The following is a 14,848-nucleotide window of genomic DNA, read 5'->3' as shown; positions in this document are numbered from 1 at the left end:
ACTTAAAATTAACGATTTTAAAGACTCTCAACTCAACCAACTTGTCAGACATAACTTTGATAACTATACGGGAAGTTATTTTTTATTCACTGTTAATTGTAGATTTATTGAAAAACTGAAACGAATTTATAAAAAAAAAAATCTATATCGTTATAAAATTAATAATTAAAAAAAACAATTAAACAATGTGTTTTTAATAAAAACAAATTAGCCTATATATTTATAAAAAATAATATTTTCTTATGAAAAACAAATTAATCTATATATTTATAAAAATAATAGTTTTAATGAAAACAGATTAATCTGCATATTTATAAAATTAATATTATTTATAAAAAATAAATTAATGTATATCTTTATAAAATTAATATTAAAAAAATAATCTATATATTTATAAAATTTATATTTTTATATAAAAAACAAATCAATGTATACTTAATAAAAATAACAAATCAATCTGTATCTTTATGAAAAACAAATTAATGTATATCTTTATAAAAACAAATTAATGTATATCTTTATAAAAATAACAAATCAATGTATATCTTTATAAAATTAATAAATTAATATGTATATTTATAAAAATAATATTTCTTTATAAAAATAACAAATCAATGTATACCTTTATAAAAATAACAAATCAATGTATATCTTTATAAAATTAATAAATTAATATGTATATTTATAAAAATAATATTTCTTTATAAAAATAACAAATCAATCTGTATCTTTATGAAAAACAAATCAACGTATATCTTTATAAAAAACAAATTAATGTATATCTTTATAAAAATAACAAAGCAATGTATATCTTTATAAAATTAATAAATTAATATGTATATTTATAAAAATAATATTTCTTTATAAAAATAACAAATCAATGTATACCTTTATAAAAATAACAAATCAATGTATACCTTTATAAAAATAACAAATCAATGTATACCTTTATAAAAATAACAAATCAATGTATACCTTTATAAAAATAACAAAGCAATGTATATCTTTATAAAAATAACAAATCAATGTATACCTTTATAAAAATAAATAAATCTACATCTTTATAAAATTAATAAATTAATATGTATATTTATAAAAATAATATTTCTTTATAAAAATAACAAATCAATGTATACCTTTATAAAAATAACAAAGCAATGTATATCTTTATAAAATTAATAAATTAATATGTATATTTATAAAAATAATATTTCTTTATAAAAATAACAAATCAATGTATTTCTTTATAAAAATAACAAATCAATGTATACCTTTATAAAAATAACAAATCAATGTATATCTTTATAAAAATAACAAATCAATGTATACCTTTATAAAAATAACAAATCAATGTATACCTTTATAAAAATAACAAATCAATGTATACCTTTATAAAAATAACAAATAAATCTACATCTTTATAAAATTAATAAATCTATCTGTATATTTATAAAAATAACAAATCAATGTATACCTTTATAAAAATAACAAATCAATGTATACCTTTATAAAAATAACAAATCAATGTATACCTTTATAAAAATAACAAATCAATGTATACCTTTATAAAAATAACAAATCAATGTATACCTTTATAAAAATAACAAATCAATGTATACCTTTATAAAAATAACAAATCAATGTATACCTTTATAAAAATAACAAATCAATGTATACCTTTATTAAATAACAAATAAATCTACATCTTTATAAAATTAATAAATTAATATGTATATTTATAAAAATAACAAATCAATGTATATCTTTATAAATTAATAAATTAATATGTATATTCATAAAAATAATATTTCTTTATAAAAACAAATCAACGTATATCTTTATAAAAATAGCAAATCAATGTATATCTTTATAAAATTAATAAATGAATGTATATCTTTCTAAAATTAATAAATGGAACAAATCAATGTATATCTTTATAAAATTAATTAATTAATATGTATATTTATAAAAATAATATTTTTTTATAAAAACAAATCAACGTATATCTTTATAAAAATAACAGATCAATGTATATCTTTATAAAATTAATAAATGAATGTATATCTTTGTAAAAATAGCAAATCAATGTATATCTTTATAAAATTATGTACGTTTATAAGTTTATATATTTGTATGTGCCAGATTCAATTCTAAAGTAATTAACCGATCATTATGAATTTCGAAACACAGATTAACTTGTGTGCTATATTTACTTTAATTTCTTTTTAATCAAAGGGAATAAAATAGAAATGGAATATCCTTGTAGAAATTCAAATATCTTCGATTTTTGTGAAATTGGAAGAAGTATTATACATCAATTAACAAATATTCTCCAAATTTCAGTTTCTTGGAAGTATTTTAAGGTGACTGTCGTTTAATTGTTATGGACTTCGATTTCTTGTAATAAATAATTTTATCAAGAATTCTTCATAAGTTTTGGGTTCACTTTCGATTATAACTGACTAGCCTACCCAGCATTGCCCGAGTGTTTGGAGGTGCGTGTTGAGCAAAAAAAAAGTGGTAGTAGGCAGACAGGTTCGAACCCATAATGTGAAGGCAGAAAAGAAAGTGAAAGAAAATCTGACATCTTACCACTACTCTGTGACGCGACCGGAAGTTCGGAATGTTAAAATTAGGAAATGTCAATCAAACCGATACGATGACTTGCAAAAATGTGTCGCAAAAAATAGACCCCTCCTTGTAGCTAACTGCCCAGTTGTGATCTCTGACACCATCGAAGTCGCAATAGTCGTGATTGTTTTCCTTCCGAGAGTTCTTTACAAGATTCTTTCAGACCGCTGGCCTCATTATCAGGTTGATGTGCCGGCGTCCACTGAAAATAATTAGCTTCTCATGCAAACCAAAAGAAGACAAAATCAGATGTTTCTAATCTACTCAAACTAATTCACGAAATTTACAAAGTGTGTTACATATGGACAATTGTTCAGGTTGATCTCATTACACCAAAAAAAAAAAAAAAAACACTCAGGAATCTGATTCCCCATTCTCTACGATGGCGGCGGTCGAGAGGTTAGTGTCTCTTTGGGTAGTGTTTATTTGTCTCGAGATTCAGCTTCAATCTGAGATGTTTGGCGTGGACATTTGCTTATTTGCTTTGAGGAGAGGGTTGGTTGGGGTAAAATCATCGATCTGCATATGATTCTGGGGAAGTTCCGATGCCTTGCACGGCTTGAGAATCTGTGATCACAACTCAATTCCATTCACATGCTCAAAAGGGTTGACAGTTTGAGCCCCGGGCTAACCTCGTACTACAAAAAGCCAGAAGTCCTTGAGTTGGGTTTCGCCAAGAATGAAATTATATTTCGTTCTAGCTTTCAAATGACATCCCTTGTCATTTTTTCCCAAGCAATAAACACAATAACTTCATCCTTTCAGCTAGGTTACCCGCCGTTGCCTGGGCACCCAATAATGCTTAACAGTTAATACCAGCATAGTTTCCCGGCCTTACTCAGTGTTTCGGGGGTCTCAATTTCTCCCCAATGGGGAGATCCACCGCTTCCAAAAGCGTGAAAGAATGAATGTTTTTGGCCAATTTTTCGATATGTGTCATCCGAAACGTTGGGTTTCAAAATGATACTGATCTCGTGAAAATCTGTTGCCTCTGTTCAAAGTTTTAGGCATACATACATACATACATACATGCATATACATATATATATATACATATATATATGCATGTATATATACATATATATATACATATATATATAAATACATATATATACATATATATATATATATATATATACATATATACATACATGCATTTAAACAGACAAGTGAGATTTATATTATAGAGTAGGCGTTTCCCGGGTGTTTGGAAGTGTGTGTTGAGCCAAAAAAAATTGGTAGTAGGTAGGTAGGCTCGAACCCGTACTGCAAAGGAGGAAAAGAATCTGAAAAAAAAGTGACGTCTTTGCCGTTGTGTCCATCGCCAAACCGGAAGTGACGAAAGTTTAAATTAAGGCTAATCAATGGAAAAGAGGGGATGGCTTTTGAAGATATCGGTGAAGAAAGTGACCCCTCCTTGTAGAAAAGTGCCCAGTTGAGGGTGAAGGAATTATTGTTTTTAGCCAATTTTTTGATATTTGAGTCGAGATTCAAAACAATACCAAATCTCGTGAAAATCCGTCGCCTCTGTCGAAAGTTTTAGGCAGACATACATACATACATTTAAACAGACAGGTGAGATTTATATTATAGAACATGGCAGTCAAGTCATTTATTTTTTATAAATAATTTTACCAAGAATTCTTCATAAGTTTTGGTTTCGGTTTTGATTATAGCTGATGGCACTCCAGTAATTTATTTTTTTAATAAATAATTTTATCACGAATTCTTCATAAGTTTTGGTTTTGGTTTCGATTATGGCTGAAGTAACTCAAGTTACATATATACGTATATTTTTTCATAAGTTTTGTTTTAGGTTTCAATTTAGGCTGATACACCCAAGTCATATCGATATATTTTTTTATTTTTTAAATCACAACTTTATAATATGTAAAAATTGATAGAATATTAACTCTATAATAATTTATACGAAATCTGCAAGAATTAAAATATCATACTTAAGCATACTTTACTAGAGGGCTATACAGGGCGTCACTGCTACCTTAGATAAATGCTTTTGCAATTTTAACAAAAAAGCTACAGTAATATCAGAGCTTCCCATTTACACGAAACATCTACAGAATGCTAACATCAATATATTACATATGAATGAGTCCCCTCTGGAATTTCCACATGTCCCACTAGTAATAAATAATAAATCTTGTGGAAAAGAAGAATAAAAGATGGCATAAATATATTTAGAAAATGGGGTTGAAAGGATATTTGGATGCGAGGTAGACAGAGAAATTCAAACAACCGAATGAAAAGTACAATGACAAGAAAGGGAATTAAAACTGTCCTAGAGGAAATGAAACAAAAAATGTTAACAAAAAGTGCAAAACTGAAGAGATATGAAGAAAGAAGTCAACAGTTCAAAGTGAATAGGTTGCTTGATCTGGGCCAGAGGTCTACGAAGGACTTAACAGACGGTCAAATTATGTAAATGAAGTACCAAAGTCAGAAGAGTGCACAAAGTTTTGGGGTAATATTTGGAGAGTAAAAAAGAAACACAATGGGAGTGCTTTGTGACTAGAAGATGTTAAGAATGGCATACAAAATACTTTAAGGTAACCACAAGATTTGGGGAAAGTGAGCAAGGAGAAAGTGAATAAACACTTGAAGAAAATACTAAATTAGAAGATAGTGTGCAAGCGTATTGGTTAAAAAAAACTCTAAGAACTTGTATGAAAGGGTTGCATCTCAAATTAACAGAATGTTGACTGCAGATGTAATTCCTGAATGAAGTATGCGTGAAAGAACAGTGCTCTGCCAAAAAGATTCATCAAAGGGCACTGTGGTCGATAACTATCGGCCCATCACCTGCCTTCCAATGATGTGGAAACTGTTGATAGGCATTTTGACGAATGAGATTTATCAATATCTGGATCAATTTGAGATTGTAGTGAAACCAAAATTATAGTAATGATAACAGTTAGAATGATGATGATGATGGTGATGATGATTTTGACGAAAATAAATGAAATAATTAAAAAAATGGCAACACTTAATTTCTTTCCTTGTTCTTCTTCTTCTTCTTCTTCTTCTTCTTCTTCTTCTGTTCCTTTCTTTAATTTTCCAATAACTAATCATTGGAGAGACCAATCAGCGCTAGCTAACCCCTAAGAAACAGGATCTAAGGAGCATACCCGGAAAAAGGAGATAATGACAAGGGTCCCCTGTCTTCCAATCAAATGACCAGAACCAAAAGAAATAAATACATAAAAGACAGCAAAAACGAAACACAACAGTTAGCGAGAAAAGGATAATAAGGAACAGACTGTAGTTTGTTGCGCTGAATTTCGGTCCTACACATTCGCTCAGATTCCTCCTAGCTCGCCATTACAACAGTCATGAAACTTTAAAAGAAAGGAATTGGAAAAATCAACAAATACCACAGAAGGAAAGAAATCCCGTATTTCCTTCAACAAAATCAGCGTTCTTAAGCATGAATAATATGAAATTGACACTTGCCATTTTTACACACAATACGCAGAAGACTAACTGAAAAAAAAAATAAGTACTACTTATAATAAAAAAAAAAATTATAAACATTTATTTTGTATAAAACCCTAATATTTTGGAGTCAGAAATAAAATATATTTTACTTATAAAACGTGGTAAATTTTCAATTGCTAAAATCAACCAATAACACAAGATCTTATCAGATGGACAAAAGAGATGTGGACGAGGTAGTAAACGGACCAAAAGAAGCTCCACAAATCTATGCATATCTTGGATAGATTGCCACAAAGCATATGATCTGGTTCCACATAGCTGGATGAAGGAATGTATAGAAAAGTGCGAAATTTCTTGGAAAAAAGTATAAAGCAATGTAAGGTGTCATTGACATCAAACGGAGATCTTGGGGATATTCATACGAGGAGAAGGATTTTTTTAGGGAGGCAGCTTGTCGCCATTGCTGTTGTTTTGAATATGGTTCCCTTGTCGTTCATATTACAAAAGGTAAATATGTACCAGGAGTGAGGTAAGAAAGAGTACCGCGTAAACCATTTATCATTTATGGGTGACTTAAAGTTATATGCAAAGAACGAAAACCAGCTAAGTATGCTTGTGAGGACTGTTCAACTGTTCAGTAATTACATAGTTATGGACTTTGACAGGAAGAAGTGTGGTGCTCTGAAACTGAAGAGGGGAAAATTTATAAAAGTGAAAGAATAAAGTTTTTTAATGGGAAAGTGATAAAAGAGGTTGGACAAGAAGGATACTCTTACTTAGGAATTGTAGAATTAGATAAAATAAAAGAATCTGAAATAAAAGAAAATGATAGGAAAATAATACAAAAAATGACTACGGTGGGCTCTTAAGTCAGGATTGAATAAGAACAACAAAATATCTGTAGTAAACACGTGGACAATAACTATATTTCGATATGAGGCGAGTATTATTCAATGAAAAGAAAACAAGCTGAAAGATATGGATAGCAAGACAAGGAAAATGATGATGATGATGAATGGAGTTCTTAATCCAAACAGTAATATCGATAGGTTAAAAGTGAAAAGAAAAGAGGGAGGATGAGGACTAATACAACAGTGCGTAAACGAAGAAGAAAATCGAAAGCTTACATCTATCACTGTAAAGAAAAGCTTATAAAGTACGTGTCATAATGTGAAAAATTGCAAGAACACAAACTAGTGAGGAGCAAGGAATTTAAGGCAATAAAGAAACAAAAAGCAAAAAAAAAAAACAAAAAAAAATGTATGGTCAATTCGGTAGAGATCTTTCAGAAGCAGTGGCTTAAGAAAAACATCTGATGATAGTTATAAAAATGTGGCTTAAAGGGTGGGAAAGAAGTCCTAATATATACCGCGCTAGAGTAAGCGCCAAGGACAAATTATGTGAAATATCACATTGATAAAACGGCTTAAAGTCCCCTGTGTCGCCTGCCTGGGCAGAAAGGTGAGAACACACACCTCATCAGTAGTTGTGAAAAGTTAACTCAAAAGGAATACAAGAGATTATATGGCAATATTGTGAGAAATATTCATTTGAATATGCTAGAAAAGAGAAGTTTGTTACATATTTGTTACATATTTGCTGCATATTTGTTACATATTTGTTTCATATTTGTTGCATATTTGTTATATATTTGTTACATATTTGTTATATATTTGTTGCATATTTGTTATATATTTGTTGCATATTTGTTATATATTTGTTGCATATTTGTTATATATTTGTTACATATTTGTTACATATTTGTTATATATTTGTTACATATTTGTTATATATTTGTTGCATATTTGTTATATATTTGTTGCATATTTGTTATATATTTGTTGCATATTTGTTATATATTTGTTGCATATTTGTTATATATTTGTTATATATTTGTTACATGTTTGTTATATATTTGTTACATATTTGTTATATATTTGTTGCATATTTGTTACATGTTTGTTATACATTTGTTGCATATTTGTTATACATTTGTTACATATTTGTTATATATTTGTTGCATATTTGTTACATATTTGTTACATATTTGTTATATATTTGTTACATATTTGTTATATATTTGTTGCATATTTGTTATATATTTGTTGCATATTTGTTAAATGTTTGTTATATATTTGTTACATATTTGTTATATATTTGTTACATATTTGTTACATGTTTGTTGCATATTTGTTATATATTTGTTACATATTTGTTATATATTTGTTGCATATTTCTTATATATTTGTTGTATATTTGTTATATATTTGTTGCATATTGGTTATATATTTGTTACATATTTGTTACATGTTTGTTACATATTTGTTACATATTTGTTATATATTTGTTACATATTTGTTATATATTTCTTGCATATTTGTTATATATTTGTTACATATTTGTTATATATTTGTTGCATATTTGTTATATATTTGTTACATATTTGTTATATATTTGTTGCATATTTGTTATATATTTGTTGCATATTTGTTATATATTTGTTGCATATTTGTTATATATTTGTTACATATTTGTTATATATTTGTTACATATTTGTTACATGTTCGTTATATATTTCGTACATATTTGTTATATATTTGTTACATATTTGTTATACATTTGTTGCATATTTGTTATATATTTGTTACATATTTGTTATATATTTGTTACATATTTGTTATACATTTGTTACATATTTGTTATATATTTGTTATATATTTGTTGCATATTTGTTATATATTTGTTACATATTTGTTATATATTTGTTACATATTTATTATATATTTGTTGCATATTTGTTATATATTTGTTACATATTTGTTATATATTTGTTGCATATTTGTTATATATTTGTTGCATATTTGTTATATATTTGTTATATATTTGTTGCATATTTGTTATATATTTGTTACATATTTGTTACATGTTTGTTATATATTTGTTACATATTTGTTATATATTTGTTACATATTTGTTATATATTTGTTGCATATTTGTTATATATTTGTTACATATTTGTTACATATTTATAACATATTGTATACATATTTGTTACATATTTGTTACATATTTGTTACATATTTGTTGCATATTTGTTATATATTGTTTATATATTTGTTACATATTTGTTATATATTCGTTACATATTTGTTATATATTTGTTACATATTTGTTACATATTGTTTACATATTTGTTATATATTTTTTACATATTTGTTATATATTTGTTATATATTTGTTTCATATTTTTTGCATATTTGTTACATATTTGTTACATATTTGTTACATATTTGTTACATATTTTTTGCATATTTGTGATATATTTGTTACATATTTATTGCCTATTTGTTATATATTTGTTATATATTTGTTGCATATTTTTGGTATATTTGTTACATATTTGCTGCATATTTGTTGCATATGTATTATAAATTTGTTGTATATTTGTTCCTTATTTGCTGCACAGTTGTTAAATATTTGTTACATATTTGTTAAGTATTTGTTGCATATTTGTTACATAATTTTTTACTTATTTGTTACATATTTGTTACATATTTGTTACATATTTTTTCCTATTTGTTAAATATTTTTGTATATTTGTGACATCTTTGTTTTCATTTCATTTTTGTTCTGTTAATTCCAATAACAAATATTCGAATATCCTTCCCTTATTTTTTTGAAAGGGGATAAAAGTCCATTTAAATGTAGACATAATTTATTTTTTAATTCGACAAACTTGTAAATTTTCCCCCTTTATGTATTTTATCCACGATTTGGATTAACTCATTGTGAGATTTTTACTTATATGTCCATGCGTATCCAAAGTGAAAAAATACAACAAAACTTTAATTATATCTGACAAAGCTGATGACCAGACAATGCACTGTGAATTGGCGGCAGTGAAATTAAAAAAAATAAAAATTCCAGAGCATTTTAAATCTTTTAATTATCAACTGTAAACTTCCAGAGAGGCGGCATAGAGACGTTTAGCAAATGGCTGCTAACATATTTATTAGGCAAGTGAAGCTAGAGTGATTACTTTGTTCATCGTGATTGATCAATGAAAAATATAATTTAGACTTGGAAAGTCAGTGTTAAATCTGGGAATGAGATTTTTAATCTAAGGTTCATAGTCTTATGTTGTTAATGCATAGCTTAAAATAAATTCATGTGTATTTGTTTAATTTTTTTTCAGGAAAAATATAAGAATTGTTTTGGGAATTGGACATTACACTCAAATTTTTCCGATTCTGATACCGATTCCGATACCGATTCTGATACCACAAAGTGTTCTAATTATTCTTATTCACTATTCCGATTAATTACTTGAATAATAATCTCTCTCTCTTTATGTATGTATATATATATATATATATATATATATATATATATATATATATATGTACATGAAAAACTTAACTGATATTTCATGTTAGTGTATCGCTTTTCAAGTTATGTCGTAATGTTATTTTTTAGCGATAATTCTATCACTATTAATTAGCTCCTCTAGAGCTCAGTCTTGCGTGTATGTGTGTGTGTGCGCGCGCGTGTGCGTGTGTGTATGTGTGTAAAAAATATGTGGTTCAGTTTGCCGTATTGATATGCTTGAGAAAGTAGAATAATTATAAATTAGGCGTCTTTTTAATGCAGGATTAATCTTATTAAATTTCAATCTTAAATTTTTCGGAATAAATCCCATCTTCAAAGATAACTAGAATTCTGTTAGCGTTTTCTTTTAAAAAAATTTAACGTCCTTGTTATGTGGTTGCCTTCCGCGGTATTTTTTTTTTTTTAGCGATTACTAAATAGAAACATCAGTTATGCTGGGATTTTAAAGAAATAAATGACTTGTTCCTTTATAATCTTTCAATGTTATTTGTTCTTTAGCGTTTTGTTCAAATAACTAATATTGATACAACTTCTAATTTCAGCGAGAAAGGTACTTAAAACTTGCTCAAAATTCACTTAAAGCAATAAAGAGTTGGCGCTCTTCTGTGGCAGAATGGAAACTCGAAAAAGGCCAGAATCCAGTGGAAGGTTGCGTGAAAAGTCGACAGTTTCTGGATCATGGTCAGATCTTTTTGCTTCAGGTCAGTCTTGGATAAGATCTTAATTTATTGAGGATAGAGAGAGAGAGCGGAAGAGAGATAGAAAGGGAGAGAGGGGGGATAAAGGAAAAGAAAAAGAGAGAGAAAAGCATAGAAGGGACGAAAAAAGTAAAAAAAGAAGAGAGGAATAAATAGAAGGAATGATAAAGAGACAGGCAACGAAATACAAACCTATATAGAATGAGAGAAAACGTAGGGAAACAAAAAGGAAAAAATAATGGTAGAATAAGTGAGGAATATATGGAGCGATAGATAGATAGAAAAATAAAAAGGCAACAAGATTGAAAAAAAAAACGAGGATATAGATTACAGAGAGCGAGAGAGCGAAAGATAGATAGAGAGAAAGAGAGAGAGAGAGAGAAAGAGAGAGAGAGAACACAATATATGGAGAAACAGAAGAACCGAATTAGATAGAAATAAAGAGGAAATGAGATAGAGAAGTGACAATTGAGAAAGACAAAAAGAGAGCGAGAGAGAGTGAAGAAGAGATAAAAAAGGAGAAAAATAGATAGATAGATAGAGAGATAGAGAGAGAGGAGAATTTCTAGTTGAAGTATTTTAAGTATATACTTTTCACAGGGACTCTTAAATATATATATATATATATATTATATATATATATATATATGTATATTCAGTTTGTCTTTACATAAGCAGTAATTTGTTGCTACACAGTCATGCGCATGTTTCGGTCTTATGTACAGATTATGTAAAGACAAATTGAAAATGTAACTTTCTCTACTTCCGTATTGAGCACTCTTGTTTTAACCTCGTTATATTTCACCGGTTACCCTACCTTTGAGAAATAGCAATCTCAAATTATATATATATATATATGATTTATACAATGTAGAATCAAGATTTATCTCCTAATTATTAAAAATAATTTAAATATAATATTTTCCCGAATGTTTTAGGTAGAAATTAATAATTTATATAACTACTGTTCTCATCTTGGATGTTATTTTCCCAACCTTTCAACCGATGTATCCTTCGACCTTCTTCAGGCATATCTTGTTGAATTAGTGAATCTTTCTGTAGAACTCGGGAACCTGCAGGGAATTTTGAACAAAACCCTTTATTTAACCAACGGGGGTGGCATGCTCACGTTTCGTCAACCATGACCGGGTATCAGTCTTAAGTTATTCGTAATTGTATTCTTAGTATCGCCCGCACGAATTATAGGACCTTCAACCTCCAGAAAAGTGTCACTTAGATTCGATTATACTTACCACATTATCTGTTACGTCATGGCCTCTTGCGGAATGTGAGCATGTGGCTTATAGAAAAAGTTTCGTTCGCAATTTTGTAATAATTCTCGAGTTCGACGGAAAGACTTTCGAGTTTGAGAAGATACACATGGAGAAGGCCGGAGGTTACATCGGCTAAAAAGTTGTGAAAATCACATGCAAGATGAGGAGAGTACTCTGAATTATCTAGTCCTGGATATGACCTTGAACTATATCCGATGGTGAGGCTCCTGTTTGCTGGAGTGTGTAGCCAACCTGTAATTGCCATTGCTCGCAGGTCCACTCTGACCCGGAGTGGTAGTACCTGTTAGGGTCTGAACTATGAGTTAAATAGAAACCGACTTGAAAAAATATATTCTATTAAAATTCGGTATTAAATAACCTGAAAAAGGTTGATATGACGTAAAACAAAAACAACCAACCAACTGAATTATCTACACAATACGGAGAAATATATTAGTTATATTTTTGGTTTTAATTAGATATTTAAACTAAATAAAATATTGCTTAATTAATTGATTTTTATAGTAAAAATTTTACAAATGACGCGCATTTATATTTCATATTTATCTACGCTCAGTACTTTGATAAAAGAATTTTATAAATAAAACTCATCAATGCTGTTGTCTCTTTGAAACCGAAGGCCACGTTGAACATTCATCCATCCATCATCTTTGACGATTTGGCGTATAATACGAAAGAACAACTTGACTGGAACAAATTTGTCTCTACTTATAAAGTAAGTCATATTTACTGTATTATTGGCGTTCAGCTTATTCATCAGAAATATGTTCACAATGCAACTAATCTCTTTCTAGTCTCTCTCTCTTTCTCACACGCACATATATATATGTGTGTGTGTGTGCGTGAGAGTGAGAGAGAGAATATATATATATATATATATATATATATATATACTAGCACGGAAACAGGACGTTGCTCGGGGTTGAATGATGATCAACGAATGTTTCACACTCCCATATTTTTATTATCGAAATCGGTGAAATCGTCCATTTTTAAATCCAATCGATTGATTGCCTGTTCTAGTTGGGGACCCATCGCGGTGCACCAGGAGGAAGTTTTCGCAAACACACACACACACACACACACACACACACACACACACACACACACACACACACACACACACACACAGGATGGTGTATAGGTCACTTTACATTTTAAAAATTAAATAACTTTTTCTATTAATATATTCTAATTTCTCTTGCCAGAATTATAAAATAGAATCTCTGGAAATTTTTCATATGGATAAGTTTACAACAGAACAACGAGTGAAGATAGTTGAATTTTACTTTGAAAATAAACAGTCGATTGCTGCAACGCAAAGATCTTATATACAACGATTTCAATGTTTGGCATTCTCCTAGCAGGCTTACAGTAATAAACTTACTGACGCGTTTTCAAGAACAGGTCTCTGTAAATGATAGGTCTTGACGTGGACGAGATCGCGCAGTACGTACGCCTGGAAATACTGAAGATCTGAGGCATAGCATTGAATAGAATCCAACCACATGCACTCGAACGCGTTCGCAATAACTTGCCATGTCACGGAGTTCTCTACAGCGCGTTCAAAGAGACTTGCACATGTATCCTTGCAACGCTCAATTAGTGCAATCTTCACAACCACCAGACTTTAAAAACGCAAAATTACGTTGTCAGGTTTCAGGAAACTGCAAGAAATGACAATCAGTTTATTCACTAGTTGATCATGGGAAATGAGGGTCATCTTCATTTAAATGGGTATGTCAGTAAACAGAGTACCAGATTCTGGGGTACCGAAAATCCACACAAGTTCATGCGAGCCCAATGCATCCAGTTAAAGTCACAGGATGGTGTGGAGTAACATCAGAAAGGGTTATTGTGCCCCTTTTCTTTGAAGATGCAAATGAAAAGCTGTAGCTGTAACTGCTGAGATACAGAAATATGCTAGTGAATTTTGTTCTTACTCACTCAGCAAACCTGGCAGCATATTGATGCCAACGAGATGGAGCAACTGCACATACAGCTAGAGCCACAATGCAGTTGTTAACTGTGATGTTTCTAGATTGAAAAATCTCTCGAAATTCCTATTTTGAACGGCCTACACGTTCACCTGAGTTGACAGTACCAGACTTTTGGCTTTGGGAATATCTTAAAGACAAAGTATATGCAAATAAGCCTCGAACCACTCAAAAACCTAAGGCAAACATACGACAGGAAATTCTTTCCCTACATCCTCCGATGTTAAGAACTGTCACGGAGAATAGCTTAGAAAAAGCTCGACTTTATGAAACCGAGAATGGAGGCTACTTAAGAGACATTATTTTTCATAATTAAGTCAGACCAAATTTCCACACTGTGTAAAAAAAAGAACTAATTAAATACAGCGATTTAAGAAAAGGT

At 29.1% G+C, this 14,848-nt stretch overlaps 1 protein-coding gene across 2 annotated transcripts in view; it reads left to right on the top strand.

Annotated features, from left to right (window-relative positions):
• The window catches only part of LOC145297586 (stAR-related lipid transfer protein 3-like), a 78,981-nt gene that overhangs the window by 43,565 nt on the left and 20,568 nt on the right, over positions 1-14,848 (top strand). The window contains exons 3-4 of one of the 2 annotated variants that reach the window (XM_080143632.1): positions 11,019-11,177; positions 13,089-13,184. In XM_080143632.1, coding sequence (XP_079999758.1) covers positions 11,019-11,177; positions 13,089-13,184 — 255 coding nt within the window. The remainder of the gene's footprint in view (positions 1-11,018; positions 11,178-13,088; positions 13,185-14,848) is intronic. The other variant, XM_080143633.1, reaches the window with a different exon arrangement.

Source organism: Euprymna scolopes, chromosome 18 (genome assembly GCF_053919585.1).
Source record: "Euprymna scolopes isolate OS-2025 chromosome 18, ASM5391958v1, whole genome shotgun sequence".
Taxonomy (NCBI): domain Eukaryota; kingdom Metazoa; phylum Mollusca; class Cephalopoda; order Sepiida; family Sepiolidae; genus Euprymna; species Euprymna scolopes.
This window is presented reverse-complemented; position numbering and strand designations above follow the sequence as displayed.